Consider the following 20,078-nt stretch of genomic DNA (forward strand, 5'->3'; position numbering starts at 1 on the left):
ATACAACCATGTTTCGTTGTATTCTGAGTTTCATCTAACCCATGGAGAACATCATCATCAAGAGGACATCCCTCAAACCAACACTTACCCAGGTTTTCTTTACACTGAAACATGAAGATTAGAATGAAAAGTTTCATTAAAAACTATTAAAATCGTAATGACCTTGGATAACAGGTTTGGAGTCATACAGACTCAGGCTCAAATCCTGGCTCCACCTCCAACTCTTAGTCCTCCCTTTGTGACTTTATACAAGTTACTTAACCTCTACATTAAGTCTTGGTTTCCTAATCTGAGTAGTGAGACGACAGATGGTGGAGCTGTGAAGCTGGCATGAAGTAATACACGTGAGCGGCTTCTCTGGTGCCCTGCATGTAGCAGTGCTCACCAGTGACACAGCAGCCTTAGCAGTAGTATCTGCCTTGGAAGAGAAGTACAGAGAGCAAATGTAAAGCTTGTTTTCTGAGAAATAATACTCCACTGCAAAGCACTTTTCTAGACTACATGGAGTCTAAGAACTTTTAGCCAGGTTCTTAGGCAGAGGCCAATACTGAAAATATCCTATGTCTCAAATGCTTAAAAACCAATATAAAGGCACTGGAGAGCTACTTATGTGATGTGATTTGTAAGATACCAAGAGGGCCTCTGATACAAAGAAAATTTTTTTTTGATCTGCCAGAACATCCTAGTGTCTAAAAACCAAGAGCATGGAATATTTTGGCTTAAGGTTTTGTCTTCTGTTCAGATTCCCAAGTACCCGTGGAAGGATAACATACTAATTCTTAACAAAGATTAGATTTAGATGTTACTCTGTATAGATTTACCAGACCTGTTACTCAGGCTAGATTCGGAAGAGGATGGAGGAAAGGGAAACAGAAGGTTCTAAGAGTGTGAGGGGAAGAAACCCAACCAAAGGAACAGTAAGGGAAAGTGGAGAATCCATGCACACCGTTCCTTACAGACCTGTTTTTTTTGTCTCCCCTCCTTTCTCCCATTGTTCCCCACCCACTGTGGAAAGCACACAGAAAAGTAGTGAGGCAGTGGGAGGAAATAAGCACCAGGAGTCCCCTATCCCAGCAGCCATTAATTAGGTAGCGGTACCCAGTGTGCAGACAGCCAGCTTCCGGTGCAGGGAATGACAGGGGAGGGGCTATGGAGGCGCTCACTGCCTCCAGGCACGAGTGCAGCCTGAGGGTACTGCCATCAGTGAACACAGGACTGGGTCGCAGACTTGTGAGCAAGCAATCCCATTTGACAGGGATGGCTACAGACTGCTGAAAAGCTCAAAGTAGCTGTGGTCTCAAAAAACAAAACCAACCAACCAACCAAAAACTCCTTTGCAAGACAAAAAAGAGTTCTGGAGATGGGTTGTGCAACGTGAATGTACTTAACATTACTGACTCCTACCTTAAAAATGGTTAAGATGATACATTTTATGTTACGTATATTTTACAATTTAAATCTTAACGCCATCTGTGGGCTCAGGAGGAAAACAGGCTGGAAACTCACACCCTTTGGCGGGGAGGAAAAAAGTTGTTGATCAACAAACCCTCAAGTAGCATATAGAAAGGTAAGTAAAAACAAACCACTAGAGTTTGGAGGACATTACTTTTCAGACTCGAGCTGTTCTTTCTTCTGCTTTAAATCTTCTTCTGTTACTCCTCCCAAGCATTTATAGTTGCTCTCAGCAATTTCCAGGAGGTGTCTCAATTCTACAATTTTCTTGTAAGCTCTCACTGCAAGACATAGTGGAACAGGAACCTGGTTGAGACAGACAGCAGCTCGTGTCCGCACAGGATGCGGGTCCTACGGTATATTCCTCCTGTAGAGCCAGCGTCTGTGTGGTCTGGGGGAGGGCAGGGAGGGACGGTGGCATCGACACAGAAGGACAGATAGCAGCAGCAGAACATCAGGGTGTAAGAGCAATGAAACACCTAAATGGAGGATTCTTTTCCTGCTGTTGGAGAATGTATCAGATTGTTATGACTAGTAATATCTCAAGAAAGGGGAAGGGGGAGGGTAAGGGGAGGAAGAAAAGAGAAGAAAAAGAAAGCAGAAAAACTCGCAGTGTTTAGGACTAGTGGTGTATTACAGAACCACACATAACCTACTGCATGTTAGAAAATTAGAAAAACTAAAATGTTTGATTTATTTAAAATAAACCAGAACTAATCTAGCCCCAAAATGTTATGATCAGTCACTTGTGATATCTACACAAGGGGACACTGAGAAGGAAGTATGTTGAGAGCTGCTCTTAGCTCTTCTCCGACTATCAAAACTATGATTTTTCTATCCTTTGTGGTACGGGTTCTCAGCCTGGGGTGATTGTCTCCTCCAAGGGACACTTGGCAATATCTAGAGGCATTTTCACTTGTCAAACCTTGGGGGACGGAGGGAAACAGGCTGCTGGCATCCTGAGGCTCAGGACGCTACTAAGTGTCTCACAATGCACAGGAGAACTCTCCTCAACAAGTAAGTACCTGCCCAAACTGTCATCAGTGCAGAACTCTGCTTTACATCCAGGTTAGCAAACCACAGCCTCTCCTCCCTCACACTCACCTCTCTGATTTATCTGTCAATAGGTTAGAGCTGCAGATTCCAAACTGCATACAACAGAATCAACTGGGGTTCTTTTTTAAATGTACGTGGTTAAGCCCCATATATCAGTCCTACACATTCAGGTATCAGTACTTAGTAAAAGCTCCTCAGACAAATCTGATGGGCAGGCAGGTTTGGGAACCACCAGAACTACTAGCAAGCAAGTAGAGGGGATTTTTTTCTTAATGTTACATAAAATTGAAAAAATTGTTGCTGTTTAGATTATATAATTTAATATCTGAAGGCTTTGTTTTGAAAGAGCTGTTCTATGGAGTCACTGGAAGTAGGAGCTAGGAGTAACTGGGATTAGCTCCAGGAAGACAGATCTTAAGTCAACAAAGGCGAAACTTTTCAACAAAAACAGTAAGAGCTGTCATGTATTTGTGGAGTCCTATGATGTGCAGGACACTACACTGAGTACCCTATACATTTTAATCCTCACAAGGACCCTGTCAAAAGATAGAAATGGGCCACTTGGGCAATAGGGATTTCCTCGTCACTGAAGGTGACTGGATGCTGGATTGTACACACAAAAACATGTATACGAATGTTCATAGCAGCATTATTCTTAATAGCCAAAATGTGGAAACAACCGAAATGTCCAACAACTGATGCATGGATATATAAAATGTGGTATATCCAAACAAGAATATCATTTGGCAATAAAAAGGAACAAACTATGAAGTAATGATCTATGTTACAATGTGCATGAACCTTGAAAGCACTATGCTAAGTGAAAGAAGCCAGTCACAAAAGACCACATCTAGTATCATTCCATTCATGTGAAATGCCCAGAAAAAGCAAACCTAGAGAGACAGAGTAGATTAGCAGTTACCTAACGCGTGGGCTTTAAGGGAGAGGGAGAAGAGGGTAAGCATAATGGGAACTGACTACTAATGGGTGTGAGGTTTCTTTTTGGAATGATGGAAGTGCTACAAAATTTATTGTAATAATGGTTTCCCATATCTGAGAATATACTAAAAACCATTAAATGGGTAAATTGAATGGTATATGAATTATATCTTGGTAAAGTTATTTAAAATAAAGCTGTCAGGGAGGAGGTGCCAAGATGATAGAGTAGAGAGACTCAGAGCTCGCTCTCTCCCAATGCACCAAGACTTGCATCTACAAACCCACTGAATCACACAGACCACCTACTGAACTCTGGCAGAGTGTCTCTCGCTTCAAAATACAGGAGGATGCTCACAAAATCTGATAAACAACAAGTTCATACTGTACAGCATAGGGAACAATATTCAGTATCTTGTAGTAACTTATGGTGAAAAAGAATATGAAAACGAAAATATGTATGTTCATGTATGAATGAAGCATCGTGCTGTACACCAGAAACTGACACAACATTGTAAACTGACTAGACTTCAATTAAAATATATGAAAAATAACAATAAATAAATAAATAAAGCTGTCAGGAAATTCTGACGGGGGGGACCTCAGAGGGCTGCTGGTTGGGAACCCTGACCTGAGCATCCTCAGGTTGCGTTTACCAGGGAAGGGGCTTCTACCGTCCCCTGGAGAGTGATGCTCTGCCTGGCAATGTTGTGGGAGCTCTTTTTAAAAATTTTTCTTTAATTTAGACATGAATTGGAAGTTTTCCTTGGAGAATACAGTTTTGGTACAATTCGTTCTTCCTGCCAGAATAACTGAAGACACTTTCTGAAGATCCAGAGGAAGGGGACAGACGTTTATGAAGCCTCGGCAATGGGCGGGCATCTCCTGTTCTCTAGTGCACTCATTTCAACTGTGTAGTAACTCTGCGGGTGACATGATGTGAACAGTCTCATTTTTATAGATGAGGAAACTGAGGCTAAGAGAGTAACACAGCTAGAAAGAGGTGATGCTCTGAGGTCTGAATCCAGTGTCCAAGCTCTGCTCACTTTACTCCAGCTGCCTTTGTTTTGGTTAACCTCGGTTCAAACAGCTCCTTTTCACCTTTCTCCTAGTTAAGAATGCCACTGACTCAGTTCTTCTCCAGTCACATGAACCACGACTCTCTGACAATATCATGAGAAGTGAAATTAGGGTCATATGACATGAAAATATCCCTTCCCTCTTCGATGGACAGAGGTCATGTCTTACACTATTTGTAAGTTCAACAACCCCTAGTACAAAAATTTGTACTAGCTCTGTTTCCCCCCAAAACATCAAAGTAGTTTACTTGGTAGATGGTGGTTGTCTTTGGATGATTCCCAAATTTGTGGTAAAAACGGGCTATGGTATTTTTTAAATGATAAATCACAAAAGAATTGGCACACTTACCTCTGGCATCTGTTTTATCCGACTCACTGAGACCTAAATCATCCTTGGCATCAGTGCTTCCCTCAACACCGTGTCTTATAAAAAACTTCATATCATTTTCATCAATTTCATTCTCATCATCTGTATCATATTTCTGTAGTCCTTCCAATAGCTTTACTGCTGCTAAATGGGCAAACCTGTAGAAAAGAATTAGTAATTAACAAGATCCACCGTCTTTTTCAAATTGATACTGTAGTTTGCACTTAATTTGGGGAATTACACTCTACAACTCAGGAAAGGAGCAAAACTGAATCTGAAGATCAGTGACAATTTGATGCATATCCAGCCACGTGGGAAACTCAGTTACTGGAAACTAAGGACCAGACATCCGGTTAAAAGATTGATTCGGTAATTTTTATTGGCAAAAATCCAACTGAAAGAGGAGACCTACTATCAAAAGAGTATTTAGTGTGACACCACACAGAGTTGCTCAACTGAGTAGGAAGTCCAGAACCACCCTACTCGATTATCTGTATTTACTGCCTTTTCCCTGATGGCCTGACTTAGACTGTACAATCAGTTCTGTCCCACTTTTAGGGCAAACTATAGCTCTAGCCCTCTTAATTGCCATCCTTCCTCAACCCTCAAAGCACTCAGCATGGCTTTGAAATTTAAACATAATGACTTTTCTATCCACATTTTCATTTTCTTTGATCTTGCTCACATCTCTATGAAGCTTTTAGTAATATACCCTTGGTTTTCTGAGTTAGTGTGTGACTGTATGTAATCTGCATATTTTTCCCAGTTCTGCTAATTAAAATGTTTAATGCTTTCTCTTAGGACACGGAGAGTTACTGCTAAACACAAAAACCTCACATCCTATTTTTTTTCACACACTTACATAACCACATGCACACACACACACACACACACACACACACACAGATATCCTTACCTTTCACCAGGTGCTGCAAATCATTAACGATAGAGTAATAAACACAGGAAGTTGAAAGGTTAGTAGAATTTAATATCTCTATTACTAGGCTGTAACTTAACAGCTATCATTTACTGAGTACTTACTGTACACCAGATTCAAGCTTAAATCTATAACAACTACACTCACACTTAGCATTTTGGTGCAAGAATGACAAATATGGGCCAGAAATTACGAATAACTTTACATACACCCATAGTACTGAATCACCCATGTGATACTGATATAAAGATAGGCAAATAGATGAATGGACAAAATATAGAGTACAGAAATAAGCCCACACATACATGGACACCTGACTTGGACATAGACACAAAGGCAATACATTGGGAAAAGGACAGCCTTTTCAACAAACGGTGCTAGAACAATTAGATATCCACATGTGAAAAAGAAAAAAAAGGACTTGGAACATATCTCATACTATATGCAAAAATTAACTCAAAATGGATCATAGACCTCACTGTAAAACCTATAACTACACAATGTCTAAAAGAAAATACAAAAGAGAAAATCTTTGTGACTTTCTGTTAATCAAAGATTTCCTAGATATGATACTAAAAGCATAACCTATAAAAGAGCAGACTGACAAAAAAAAAAGTTTGCTCTTCAAAGACATTGTTAAGAGAATGAAAAAACAAGACACAACTGGGAGAAAATTTCTGCAAAACAAAAATCTGAGGAAGAACTAGTATCGAGTATAGAAAGGGTTCTTAAAACTCAACAATAAGAAAACCACCCAATTTTTAAAAGTAGACAAAAGATCTCAACAGTCACTTCACTAAAGGAAAATATACAAATGGCAAAGATCTGTAAGAAAAGATGCCCCAAATCACTTTTCAACAGGAAAAAGCAAGTTAAAACCACAGTGAGATACCACTACACACCTATTGGAATTACAAAAATAAAAAAAACCTAACAATATCAAATGCTGGCAAGATAAGGAGCAACAGAAACTCTTTATCCATTGCTGGTAAGAATACAGATTGGTGTGGTCACTTTGGAAGGCACTTTGGCAGTTTCTTACAAAGTTAAACACACCCTTTAGCATCTGACCCAGCCACCCTACTCCTAAGTATTACCCAAGTGAACTGAAAACTTATGTTCACACAAAAATCTGTACCTGAATATTTATAACAGCTTAATTCATAATCACCAAACAACAGACACAATCGAGATGTCCTTCAACAGGTTAATGGATAATCAAACTATGGAACACTGTGGAATTCTACATCCTGTGGAGTACTGCTCAACAACAAGAAAGAAATGAACTACTACACATGAATTAATTTCAGAATAATTATGCTGAGTGAAAAAAGCCAGATGTATGAGTATATACTGTATGGTTCTGTTTATATAAAATTCTAGCAAATGCAAACAAATCTATAGTGACAGCAGATTAATGTCTGTTTGGGAAAGAGGCAGTGGAAAGCAGTGGGAGAGAGATTTCAAAGGGGCACAAGGTGACTTTTGGCGGTGATGGCTATGTTCACGATCTAGATTGTGATCATTTTACAAGTGTATACATATATCAGAATTCATCAGTTTGTGCTGTACAAATATGTGTACTTTATTGTATGCCAATCATATCTTGATACAGCTATTTTAAAAAATAAAAATAAAGTGGACCTGAGCTGATAATGATGCCAGTATGTGGTAAAACAAAACTACATTCCAAGATCTCAAAATGATCCCACAAACAAAATTTTACGGAACATGAACTCACAAACAAAAATTACAGGGCATGAATAACTAGATCCTTATATCCTGTCAGGCCTCATGCACAACTTTTAGCCCACACACCTACTTTAGAGTCAAGCAGTTCTGAACCACAGGCAGTTCCTCAGACACACAAGGTGTTATCTCACAACTCTTCCTCCTTCAAGTGTCAGCCTAAATGTTGCTTTATCCAAAAAAAGTTTTCCCTGACTTCTCTATAAATTCTGTCTCCCTGTAGTTTCCTTCATAACTCCTTACCATCATCTGTATTAATATTTCTCTCCCACATTTAATTTTTTCCAGATTTACTAAAATATAACTGACATTTAACATTGTGTATATTTAAGGTATTCAGTGTGTTGAGTTGATACACTTATATACTGCAGTATGATTACCACCACAGCATTAGCTAACACCTCCATCACATCACATAACTACCACTTCTGTTTGCAGAGAGAACATTTAAGATCTACTCTCTTAGCAACTTGCAAGTATAAAATATAGCATTATGAACTATAATCACCATGCTGTACATTAGTCTGCAAAACTAACTCACCTTATAACTAGAAATTTTCATCCTTTGAACAACATCTGTTTCCCCCACCCCCTGGCAACCACCATTCTACTCTCTGTTTATGAGTTCAGCATTTTTCTACGTCTAAGTGATGTCATACTTATTTAAGAAGACATATCTGTCTTTCTCTGTCTGACTTATTTCACTTAGCATTATGCCCTCAAGGTCCATCTGTGTTGTCTTCTTTCTCAGACTGAATAATATTTCACATTATAGTTCATATATATATATTTCATACTTCATATATATCACATTTCTTTACTGATGGACCCTTAGGTTGCTTCCATATTTAGCCAATGCTAATTTAGATGTAGCGACATGGCTATAATTTTTTTTTTTTGGTTTCCCATTCATTCAACTGTGAGTTATTCACTGTTTCACTCATCCAGTGAGTTTTTAATCTCAGTGATTAAATTTTTCATTTCCAGGGATTCTATTTTTTCTAATCTGCCTATCTTTTTTATTTATAATATGCTTTTTATGTGCTTTTTTATTAATGCCTTTATTTATTTGAACACTTGCCTATTTAAATGTGCCCTTCAATTTAGTCTATTTTCTATAGGTTTTTTGGTATATGAACTCTCCAGCTTTCTGTACTTTCACTCATAGCAGTTTTGCTTCTTCTCATGCTTTGCTTTGTAAGTTTGGGGTGTGCACGTACATGTGTGTGTGTGTTCTCATCTTAAGTTAAAACTGTTTTCCACGGATACTTCACATGGCCTGAGCTGTGGAGGAAGTCTAATGGGATATTTTGACTTGTCAATAGACTTAAGGGTTTACCTGCTTCTGGATAAGTTTCTATGTTAATTTTCAGTTCTTTTTCTGGCACTACATGTATGGGTTCTAAGTTCAGATTCTTCATATAAAGTTGGTGAAAGCATGAGGCAAGGGGTGGGGTCCAAATCCTAGTAGGTGACATTTTCAGCCCACAGCAAAGGGTGGTCACACACTTCTATGCAGTGCCCTGGAGTCAGCTGGCAATGTTTTCTTTCCCTGTTTCATATTCTAAACAGCTCTTCCAGACTCCAGATTTACTGAAGGGTGCCTGGCTCTGGCTTCCCACAAGCAAGGGATTTCATCATAGACTCCTATTCCTGTGAATGTTAAAGCCCAGCTCAGTGGACGGATCTCAGTTCTGTGGGGCCTGAAACATGATTTGGGTAGTCTTCTTTTACAAATTGTAAACATGAAATTAGACACTAAAGTAAGTCATTATTTACAATGAGGAAATAACTTGTAATAAATTACAAATTTTAAAAGGTTGACACCACAAAAACCACAAAATCCAAGAAAAATAATGTATCTTTATGAATTAACTGCCTGACACACTTCTGATGCATTTTTTCCCCGACATTTTAGCTGCAGTCTTTATTTACCTCTTCAAATGACAACAATTACCTCTTCAAAACAGGTAACAGAGTAAGAAGTCTTTCCTCTTTTATAGAATCAAATTTTGTATGAACTTTTAAATAACTGGCAGCTTCAAAGGTTTCTTTCAGCTCCAAAACTCACTGGTAATTTCATATAAAGTTTTAAGACTGTTGTAAAATTTGTCCCCAACTTTCAAACAGGAAGACTTGGGCACTTTTTCTCCTCTGCTCTTACTGTACCTTATACATAACAAGTAATGTGATATAATGACTATAATTAATAAAAATTATGTTTGCACATCTGTCTGTCTACAAGACTGTAGTTCCTTGAGGGCAAGGACTATGTTTTTTCATCTTTGTAATACTAATGCTAACCATAGCACCTGGAACATGGTAAGTATACAGGAAGTTGAATGAAAAACAACCAAACGGATGGACTAATTATTCCTGAAGGACTTGACCTGAATGAGCTGGAGGTATTTGATAATAGGTATTATATTTAATTCAAAAAATTCTAAAAATCCATGTGACTCCTTTTGATTACTTCTTTTTATCACATAATACTTATCAACAGGTAGCTGCATTTATGGGGTAGGACAGTTCTTCACTGTACACCACTGTTCAAGCACTGTAGAACGTTTAGCATTCCTGGCCCTGACCTCACTAAATATTAGTGATGGTTTCTGTCTCTGTGACAACCCTCCACACATTTCCAAATGCCCCTCCCCTCCAGGAAAGGGGACAATACTACCTCCCAGTTGAGAATCACTGTCATTGTCAATGTCAATTCAGCTTGAAAATTATCATTCCATCAGCATTTGACTGAGTCCTGTAATTCTAGAAATCTTCAGATATTTCTGAGTATAGGAGAGTAAATGCAAAACTTTAAAACTTTAAAAACAAAAGAAAGAAGTAAAGCAGATAGGGTTACCTCTTAGCCACATCACTGGGTTTCTCCCCTGATTTGTTTGTAATATTACTGTCTGCACCCATTTTAATAAGCCACTGCAAACATTCAATGTGGCCTTGTCCAGCAGCTGTGAAAACAAACAGACAAAACAGAAGATACACACGCAAAAAGTTATTGTTATTAGTAACTATTTTCTAAAATTTTGAACAGTACCACTAGGGAGTACTTTTGTAAATACTAATCCTTGCAATGACCAACAAAAGTAGGGTGGGCAGATGTTATTTTCTCTATTTCATTTATTCATTCATTAGACAAATATTTCATCAAATTTCTGCTGTGCTCAGCCCCTATGCAGAGAACTTCACATACAGATATAAAAGTTAAGCTCAAAGAGGTTATTTATTTAACATCACACAGTCAATAAGTAATGGAATAAGTGATGGATATGAAAACTATAACCTAGGTTTTTTCTAATTCTTATCCAGTGCTCATTTACTGTATCCTGACCAATCTTGTATCAGGCCAGAACGTGAGTGCAATCTGTGTGAACGTGAAAGACTTTGAGAATCTTTTGCCATCTTATATAAATAGCTTCTTCTTCTGACAATCACAACTCAAATTTTAAGGCTCTTCATTGGATACTTTAACTATTTACTACCCTTTCTTAAAACACATGCACTCACTTTTAATCTTCACATCCACAAGTCTGCTCATTGTCTTCTCACCTAGTGCCCATCACTCAAGTATGTGGTCATCTGACTTCTACCCATCCTTCAGGGTCCACCTCAAGACTCGGGGAAACTGAGGGGAAAAAACTCAATATACTTTTAAGATCTGACTTTAGGACTGCTAAATAACAGACTGGCAGACAGGACAGAACTTAGCAAGTGGTAAGCACATACAGACCCTCAATAATTGTCTACAGAGTGGATGAAAAAACAAATAAATGAAAAAAATGAATGAAATCTCAGCTCTGCTCTTACTAGTTGTACAACCTCAGTCAAGAAACCCAATCCCTCTGGACCTAAATGTCCTCACCTTTTACAGAGATGATTTCATATTTATAAGGGGAACACGCTGCTGCTTCATAAAATTACAATAAGGATTAAACGTGATGATAGCTTTATACCCTGATAAGTGCCATATAAGCATAAGGTATTGTTTCTGAATTCTCATAAACACTTCCTCAATGATTTAGCCCTTAGCAACTTCCTCTGCACCTCAATATCTACTCCTGAATCCTACTGCATGTATTTTAACAGCCAGATACTCTTTGCCAGTAATTATATCCTGACTGATAAAAAGCTCTAGCTGTTCGTGGTATGAGTACGCAGCTCCTTAACAGTAAGATCTGGATCTCATACTGTCTTCATGGTGCGGGCACATGGTTGGTGCTAAATATACATGTGCCTCTGTAGAATGAGTCAGAGAGCATCCGGGATGACTTTGATGCCTTAAAAAGCTAATCTACCTCCAATACCAGCAACAGAGAGGAAAGGACACAAAGCCAGATCCAGTGACAAAGCAACTGCCTCACTACAGCCCTGTAGCCCAGCTCACGAAAGGTCTATAAGACCAGTGTCCTGCTCCTCTGCTTGACTCAGAGCCACCTGCCAAACCCAGAGTTGACTCTTGAAAAGCCTGGGGCTTCTTTCAGCGAATCCAAAACCAGCTAGCAAGGAATACTATGAGATTTCCCAGACCTCTAGAAATAACCTCAGTTTAGACAAAAACAGCAACATATTGTGCTTTAAGGGTTACAAAATCATATTTATCAATCACAGATAATGGTGAGTTTTTATAAGACAGTAAGAGTTTAACCCAACATTTCCATTTTATTACACAAGTAATGCTTACAAAGGGCGGGAGAGACTAAGTAATGTATCTACAATGAAATACAACTGAAAGATTTTTCACCCAGAATATTTGCTGCATACTGATTAGGATATGTTGATTAATTTAGGAGAACAAAATAAAATTATGCAGTGGCTAAACATTTTTAAGAACTGATTTGAAATAATTATGGCTTATGTATCTTTTTGAATTAACTCTTATTTTGTGGTTGGCTTTATTCCTTTAATAACTATGTAAGTTTAAAAATCTAAAGCTCTAAATATTCTTAGAAACCATGAACAGTGCATATATGTAAATTTTAAAAATATGTTCAGTATATTGTGTATATGTATTTGCATGCAATATATTGTATATGTGCAAACTAACAATTCTACCTAATAAAACTGAAAAATGAAAAAAGAAAAAGCAAATGAAGAGGGGAGGCTATAGCTCAGCAGTAGAGTACATGCTTAGCATGCACGAGGTCTTGGGTTCAATCCCCAATACCTCCTTTAAAAATAAATTAATTAGTCCTCCAAAAAAATAAAATAAAATAAAATAAAAAAGAGCAAGTGAAAAATAAGAGAAGTCATAGCGGATTTAACAATCACTAAGTGACTAAAAAGAATGCCTCAATAATAGATACTGTCATTTATTTACTGAATCAAAATTAAAATGAAAGAAAAAGAAGTAGACTAACAAAATGTGAGAAATGTGACTCAAACTATGAGGAGACATCAAATTTTATTCACCCATTTTGGGTATGATCTAAACACATATGTTCCCCAAGAAAAGGCGAAGGTACACAAAACGCCCCTTCCCCCACCTGCAGCCCTGTATCACCCTTCCGCCACAGCATCTGATCCCCCCTGACCCAGGAGTCCTTAAAGGACAGACTAGATGGGGGGGGGAGGACAAAGCTTTCTGGTTCCTCCTCACTTTTATCCTCCCACCTTTTCACAGTGGCTGTACCCCAAACACCCTGTTGTTGTACATCAGTCTCTCCAGAATTTTCTTCCAGATCCCTCATTTCCACTTCAGCTCAAGTGGTAAAGAAATGACTGTGATAGGCCGAAACCAGCCATCAGTGAAACTTACTTTTATTGTTCCCCAAAGATGCATTATAACACTATGTGTAAGGGAATCTATCTTTTGCCACAGTGTGACAGGGACAGCCCATGTGCACATTAGCAATAAAAAATGGTTATACCTAGGATATGAAATGGGAGCTTTGCTCCAGAGCAACACGTTTTTCAAAAAAAAAAAAATTTTGTGCACATTTTACGTCTCCTCTCCGTTCACAAACGTCATGGTGAAGAATCTTACCCCTAGACAGCCAGCAGAGATGGATGGAGTGAAATTCTCCAAGTCCAGGGTAGAATGTTTGCCAAAATGGGGACCTTTCTGTGTTAAGAGAAACCCCTTTCACATTCCTCTTCTTCCTGCTTCACGCAACCTCTCTCTCTTATTTAAAAAACTACTGGTATTCATGGTGCTTATATTCAATACTTGAGATACAGTATGAATTAAACTTTAATGATTAAGCTAAGAACCAAACCAACAGGAACACAATCTGTGATTGGGACTACCAGAAGTTATTTATGAAATAAAGTCTTATTCAAACGCAAGACTGTATTAACAAGCCTACTATCTTTTTACAAGAATTATCTGCCATCAATTATAAAGAAACTTGAAATATCACCAATGAAGCAGAATGGAAATTCACATAACAGGTTAAAGATTTGGTTTTGATTTTATAAATAAAAGTCAGATTGACAAGAATAAATCCTAGATTGTATACTTTTAACACTAAGTTGACAATTTGACAAAGTCTGATTAAAAAATGACAGAAAAAAGATTAATATTTTAGGAATTCCACATAGACGGAGGGAGAATATAGAGAAAAGTGGCACACATTTTGAAAATGTGTTCAAATCTAATGTTCACTGATACTTCTATGGAAGTAAAAACATTTTTGCAGAATACGAGAAAGAAGAAAATTCTGCTATACCGTTTTTCAAGAGAGATGGTTTCTGCTTTAATGAACTAACAGGTCCAAGAGAAAAAGTTCTTAGAAACTCCTCTGGCAGTGAATTTCACATCTGAACTAACATGACAATGTCACAAGAGAATTTCTTTTGGAATTACCCTCAAATGTAATAATGTGTGAATCTCTAGCATCATAAGAAGAATATCACACTTAAATTGCAAATTAAGCACTCTATATACCATATAAGGAAGGCTGATACCTTTTAGGGTATCAGGAAAAGTTTTGCATTTGCATTTGTTTCTGATGAATAGTTATTTTAAAAGGTAAATAACTCAACAGCAATTGTGTCAGAACCGAAAATGAAGCAGAAACCATAACTCACCTTTATGCATAAGTGTTGATCCATTATTATCACGTTCATTAATGTTGATTACTCCATCTTCTATTAATTTCTTAAGCATTTCCAAATCACTTTTAAAGGCAGCCACATGACCTGGAAATGCTAAAGCTATGAATAAAAATTTCAGCATTTCAGTAAACACAAGAGTTCATTTTTTTCCCCGCCTTAATCAATCATGCATTTCAATATTAACTCAAGTATAAGAATGCTGTATTGGAATTAGATCAATTGATGCAATAACAAGTAATAAAAAGAGAATCATAAAGTAAGATTATTATTAATTGTGTAGTCTTTCCATCCCTAAGAATCTCAAATATGCCAGGATTATATTGTACCATAACTATTCTCAGTCATAGTCCCAGTTTCCCTCAGGCCACCATAAAACACAAGGTGGTGGTCATTTTCAACCCTTTGTATAAAGACACAATTGGTCTCAAGTCCTATATTTGCATAGACTACTCCCTCTCTGTTTACAAGGAAGTAAAGAAAGGAAAAGAAACAGGAAGCAGATAAAGTATATGGGTGTACATAAACATATACATATACATAAACAAATGTGACCGCACCTGACCTAGTGCCTAGCACATAGTAAATACTTAATAAAATGTTTTCAATGATAACAACTACATACACTGAGCCCTTACTGAATGCCAGGCATGGTAGTAAGCACTTGTAAGGACTGCCTTGTGTAATCCTCTTAACAATTCTAAGATAGAGCTATTCTCAATTTTATGTATGGAAAGGAAGCAGTTCAGAATACCCAAAGAGTATTTTAAAAAGAACAAAATTGGAGACTTACACTACCTGACTGTAAGTCTTACTATAAAGCTACAGTAATCAAAATTGTGTAGTACTGGCAAATAAACAGATACATCAATAAGACAGAATACATAAACAAAATATGGTACAGCCATACAATGGAATACTAATCAGCAATAAAAAGGAATTAATTACTAATATAAATAACACAAATGAATCTCAAAAGAGTTCCACTGGAAAATTCAAACTAATCTATAGTGATAGAAAGCCAGTCAGTGGTTGTGCAGGGCCAAGGTGAAAGGAGGGATGAACAGCAAGGAGGGACGAAAAAAACCTACAGGGTTGACAGAAATGTTTTCTATCTTGATTGTGGTGGTGGTTTCATGAGCATATACATATGTCAAAATTCATCAAACTGCATATTTTAAATGAATACAGTTTATTGCATATAAATCATACTTGAAATAAATTTGATTTTTTTTAAAAAAAGGATATCATTTGTGAAAAAACAAGCCACAACGTGGGCTAAAATAACTTTATCAGATAAAATTAATACAAGATCAGTATCAAGACTTTATAAAAGAACTTGAATTATTTAGAAAAGGACAATTCTATGGGCAATTCATAGAAAACTAGAATAGACAATAACTTTATGGAACAATGTTCAACCTCATTAGTAACCAAGAAGATGCAAATCAAAACACAAATTAAACCTCTTCATACCCAATCAATTGGCAAAAATTTTAAAGTCTGACAATATTGAATATTGTTTCTCTAAATTCTCACCAGGCATCACTGATGAGAGCACAGATCTCTATAACCACTTTGATGAAGAATACAGCATCACTACCTATTTATACTGAAGATGGGCATATCCCACCAAGCAAAACCTAAAGTAGACTTTCCCAACTACCTACCAAGGCAGAACTCTTAACTCTCAGTCTTCAGAGAAGACGGGCAATACCTCAAGAGGCCTCATCCAGCAATCCCAGTGGATCATACAAATATCATTTTCTACATGGGCTATGGGTGAAAAAAGCAGGGAAGTACTTCTCTAAAGAATCTCTTGTACATGTACACAAGGAGACACATACATGAATATCCATTACCCACACTGACTGTAATACTGAAAACTGTAAACAATCTAAATGTCATATTGGAGAATGGATAATTTTTGTTAATAAAATGCAGTACTACACAAACACTTAGAAAGAATAAACTAGAATACATCTATCTGCCTAATAAACCTCAAAAAAACCAAAATAATTCATGGAAAAAGCAAGTCATAGAAGGATACATAGTGTTTTATGCCATTTTTATAGTTTTAAAAGTTTCAGACTTCTAGTTGTCCACTAAAAGCCCCTTCCTTCCATTGTAACAGAGCTGCAGCTGAGCTGAGGCTTCTCATCTAGGTAGTAATTCTCCAGGCTTCCTTGCAGCTAGGTGTGGTCATGTGACTAAACTCTTGTCAACACAATGTTAGCAAAAGTGATGAGTGCAAATCAGACCTTGAAAATCCCTAGTCCTAGACTCCTGTTCCCTCTCCACCTCCTGCTGGATCAGCAACAACTAGAGAGCAAGCTGGGAAGATAGCAGGTCCCTGAGTGACTGCACAGAATAGATTCACTCTGCAACCCGGGCTGTCATATGAAAGAAATAAACTTCTACATCATTTGAGCTGCTGAATTTTAAGATTTCTTAGTTATAACAGCTTAGTCTCTTACTCTAAACATACACAAAATAATACTGCATATTTTTCCAGTACATATGTACTAAATATAAAACCGCAGAATGGAATTAGAAATCCATATATCTGAGAGGGAGAAAAGGGAGTGAAAGGTATTAGGAAAAGAGAACCAAGAAACTTCAACTGTATCTATAATATTTTATTCTTAAATCTGGTGGTACAAAGACTGTTCATCATATTACATTAATCTCTATATATTTCTGCTTAAAATATTTCATATAAAGAAGAGAATCTGGATAAATGTGTGGACAATGATACGGAACATATTTTAATATAACATTTGCCTTATAACTTCTTTCTTTTCCTTTTCCATTTGTTCTCCTTATTAAATGCTAAAACACTTGAGGTTTATCACTTACTTTGCTGATGTTCTGGATCATTTCCTTCATACTCAGCCCCCTGGATAAATTGTAAAATGTTCTGTTTAAAGAATCTCTGGGCCAGATCCACCACATTTTCTCCATTATCATTGAAGGACTTTAAAGCTTGGGAGGTACTGCTCATTCTACTGAGTAGGAATTTAAAACAGCGAAGGTGGCCCTCCATGGCTGCTAAGTGAACTACAGGTGAGAGAAAAAAATTTTTAATTTTTAAATTGACAACAAAAGAATTTATAAAAAGGAATAACACAGAGATTCTAATCCTCACAGGGAGATGACTATTCCTGCCCTGTGTATCAGGAATGTACTTTGTGCAAGGATAACAGACCTTTTTTCCAGCTTACATGACCTTACTCAGCCAGCCTTCTAGTTACGCCAAAGCAACAGACTAAATGGTTAAATAGCTATACTTACCATGAATGCAGAGAGGCCAAGTGAGCGTCACCAATGAGCAGGCCCCAGAAAATTTTCTTGGAAACTGAAATCCCAATTATGCAGCTTATAATTATATGAAAAAATGCTTGCTATGTAAGATAGATAATAAATTTATCTTAATATTTTGGGGAAAAGTAGAAGAAATAAACCAAGATAGTCACTAGGTAAATATGGGTGATGTTATTTTTATCACTGTGTATTTTGTTACTTTTCCATAAACATTATTTTTATTATGAACAAGAGTGGATCAGACTACAAACTAAGCACACACACTACCTCCTCATTTCTCCTCTTAAATCTTTGAAAATAACAGGAAAGATATTTTTTGAAGCCATAAAGGACAAGAAAAACAGGGAAGAACACCATGAAAAGACAAGAAATGTTAAGGAATCCCTGAAAGAAAATATACTGAATGAGACTAAGGGAGAGCCATAACCCAAAATCTGCCAAAAAAAAAAAAAAAAAAAAAAAGGAATGGTTCTGCGGTAGCAAAGCTTAGAAGCAACAATTATAAAGAACAAGACAGGCTTTACACCTCTTGAGAAGTGACTATTTGGGAAACAGCTCAATTGATACACATATCTTGCCTCTGGAGAAGCAGGGCAGTGACCCTATAACTCAAGAGAATCAAGTCACAATGTCTAAAAGGGAAGTTGTTGGCACATGCCACTCTACATTTTTCAGCTGAACCTTCCACTAAAATCTCCCCCTAAAACTTCAGACTCCTCTAACTGCTTACTCCTCAGACACTTAAATGGCATTCCTAACTTAACATTCAAAAACTGAACTCCTTACCCATTTTGCATATATATTTCTTACACAGCTTTCCCCACCTCAGCTAATGAAAACTCTCTCCTCTTCATGAATTTCAGGCCAAAAACCCTGGAGCCATCCTTGACTTCCATTTCTGTCACCTCCCATATCTAATCCATCAGTAAAACTTATTGGCTCCATCTTTAAAAGATACACAAACCCCAATTACTTCTCACTATCTTTGCTGCCTCTACTCTGGCCCAAGCAAATAATGGCCTCAGTTATTTTATCGAGCTCCTAACTGCTCATGCCCACACCCTCACTGCAATCTAGTATTATAAACACAACAGCCAAAATGATGCTTTTAAACATAGGTCACGTGACTCCCGTGCTCAAAATCCTTTGACAGCTCCTGTTACCTCTCTGACCTCATCATCTATCACTTACCCCCTCGCTTCTGTTCCTAGAACACTGACTTGCTGTACTACGGGCTGTTAATCAAGCACACCAGGCACACCCCTGCCTCGGGCACTTTACATTTGCTGTTACCTCCTCCTAAAATGTTTTTTAAAATGTTATTCCCTCAGGATACCCACAAGCCTTGCTCCCTCAACTCCAGGCCTTCACTCAGGTGTCACCTCTTCAGTGAAGACTTCCCTGACCACCCTATTTCAAACTTCATCCCCTGTAACACTCTACTCCCCTTTGCTATTTAATCCAAACACATATCCCTATTTAATATAATATGTATTTTATTCATTCATTTTTATTATTGTCTGTCTCCTACCTTACCACCACACAAAGGCAGAGACTTTTGTCTGTTTTATTTGCAGTGCTATCCCTAGCACCTAACAGAGGGATACACAGATGCTGAATAAATAAATTTTGAATTAATAATTTTTAAGAGAGGGCTGAACATAAGCAGTCTCGTCCTGAGGTCACATTCTTTACCTCTACATTATACTATTAAAAATGTACTATACATGGTTATAAAATAATTATACATGTTTCAAGAAATAAAAGTTGGATTTTTTTAAATGAGCAAACAACCAGAGACTAACAAAGTGATCACACAAAATTAATAAAGAACTAAATAAAAATGAAATTGCCCCTGTCTTGTATTACAGGAAAGTCATAACCAGGTGGGTTGGAGATCTAAATGTGAAAGTAAAATAATAAAATTCCTAGAAGATAATATAAAAGAGTGTCTTCATGACCATGGAGTAGGGAAAGATTTCGTTAACAGGATTCAGAAAGCACTAACCATAAAGGAAGAGCTTAGAAACCTGGACTACATTAAAATTAAAACTTCTGTCCATCAAAAGATACCTTAAAAGAATGAAAAAGCAAGACACAGGATGGAAGA

At 37.3% G+C, this 20,078-nt stretch overlaps 1 protein-coding gene across 1 annotated transcript in view; it reads right to left on the reverse strand.

Moving 5' to 3' along the window:
* ANKRD42 (ankyrin repeat domain 42) overlaps nt 1-20,078 on the reverse strand; it is a 47,954-nt gene that overhangs the window by 11,127 nt on the left and 16,749 nt on the right. Inside the window, exons 7-11 of the mRNA XM_072970712.1 lie at nt 17,504-17,704; nt 14,621-14,746; nt 10,437-10,542; nt 4,873-5,048; nt 1,607-1,733 (exon numbers count right to left, since the gene is read on the reverse strand). Of these exons, the coding sequence (XP_072826813.1) occupies nt 1,607-1,733; nt 4,873-5,048; nt 10,437-10,542; nt 14,621-14,746; nt 17,504-17,704 (736 nt within the window). The remainder of the gene's footprint in view (nt 1-1,606; nt 1,734-4,872; nt 5,049-10,436; nt 10,543-14,620; nt 14,747-17,503; nt 17,705-20,078) is intronic.

Source organism: Vicugna pacos, chromosome 10, assembly GCF_048564905.1.
Source record: "Vicugna pacos chromosome 10, VicPac4, whole genome shotgun sequence".
Lineage (NCBI taxonomy): Eukaryota > Metazoa > Chordata > Mammalia > Artiodactyla > Camelidae > Vicugna > Vicugna pacos.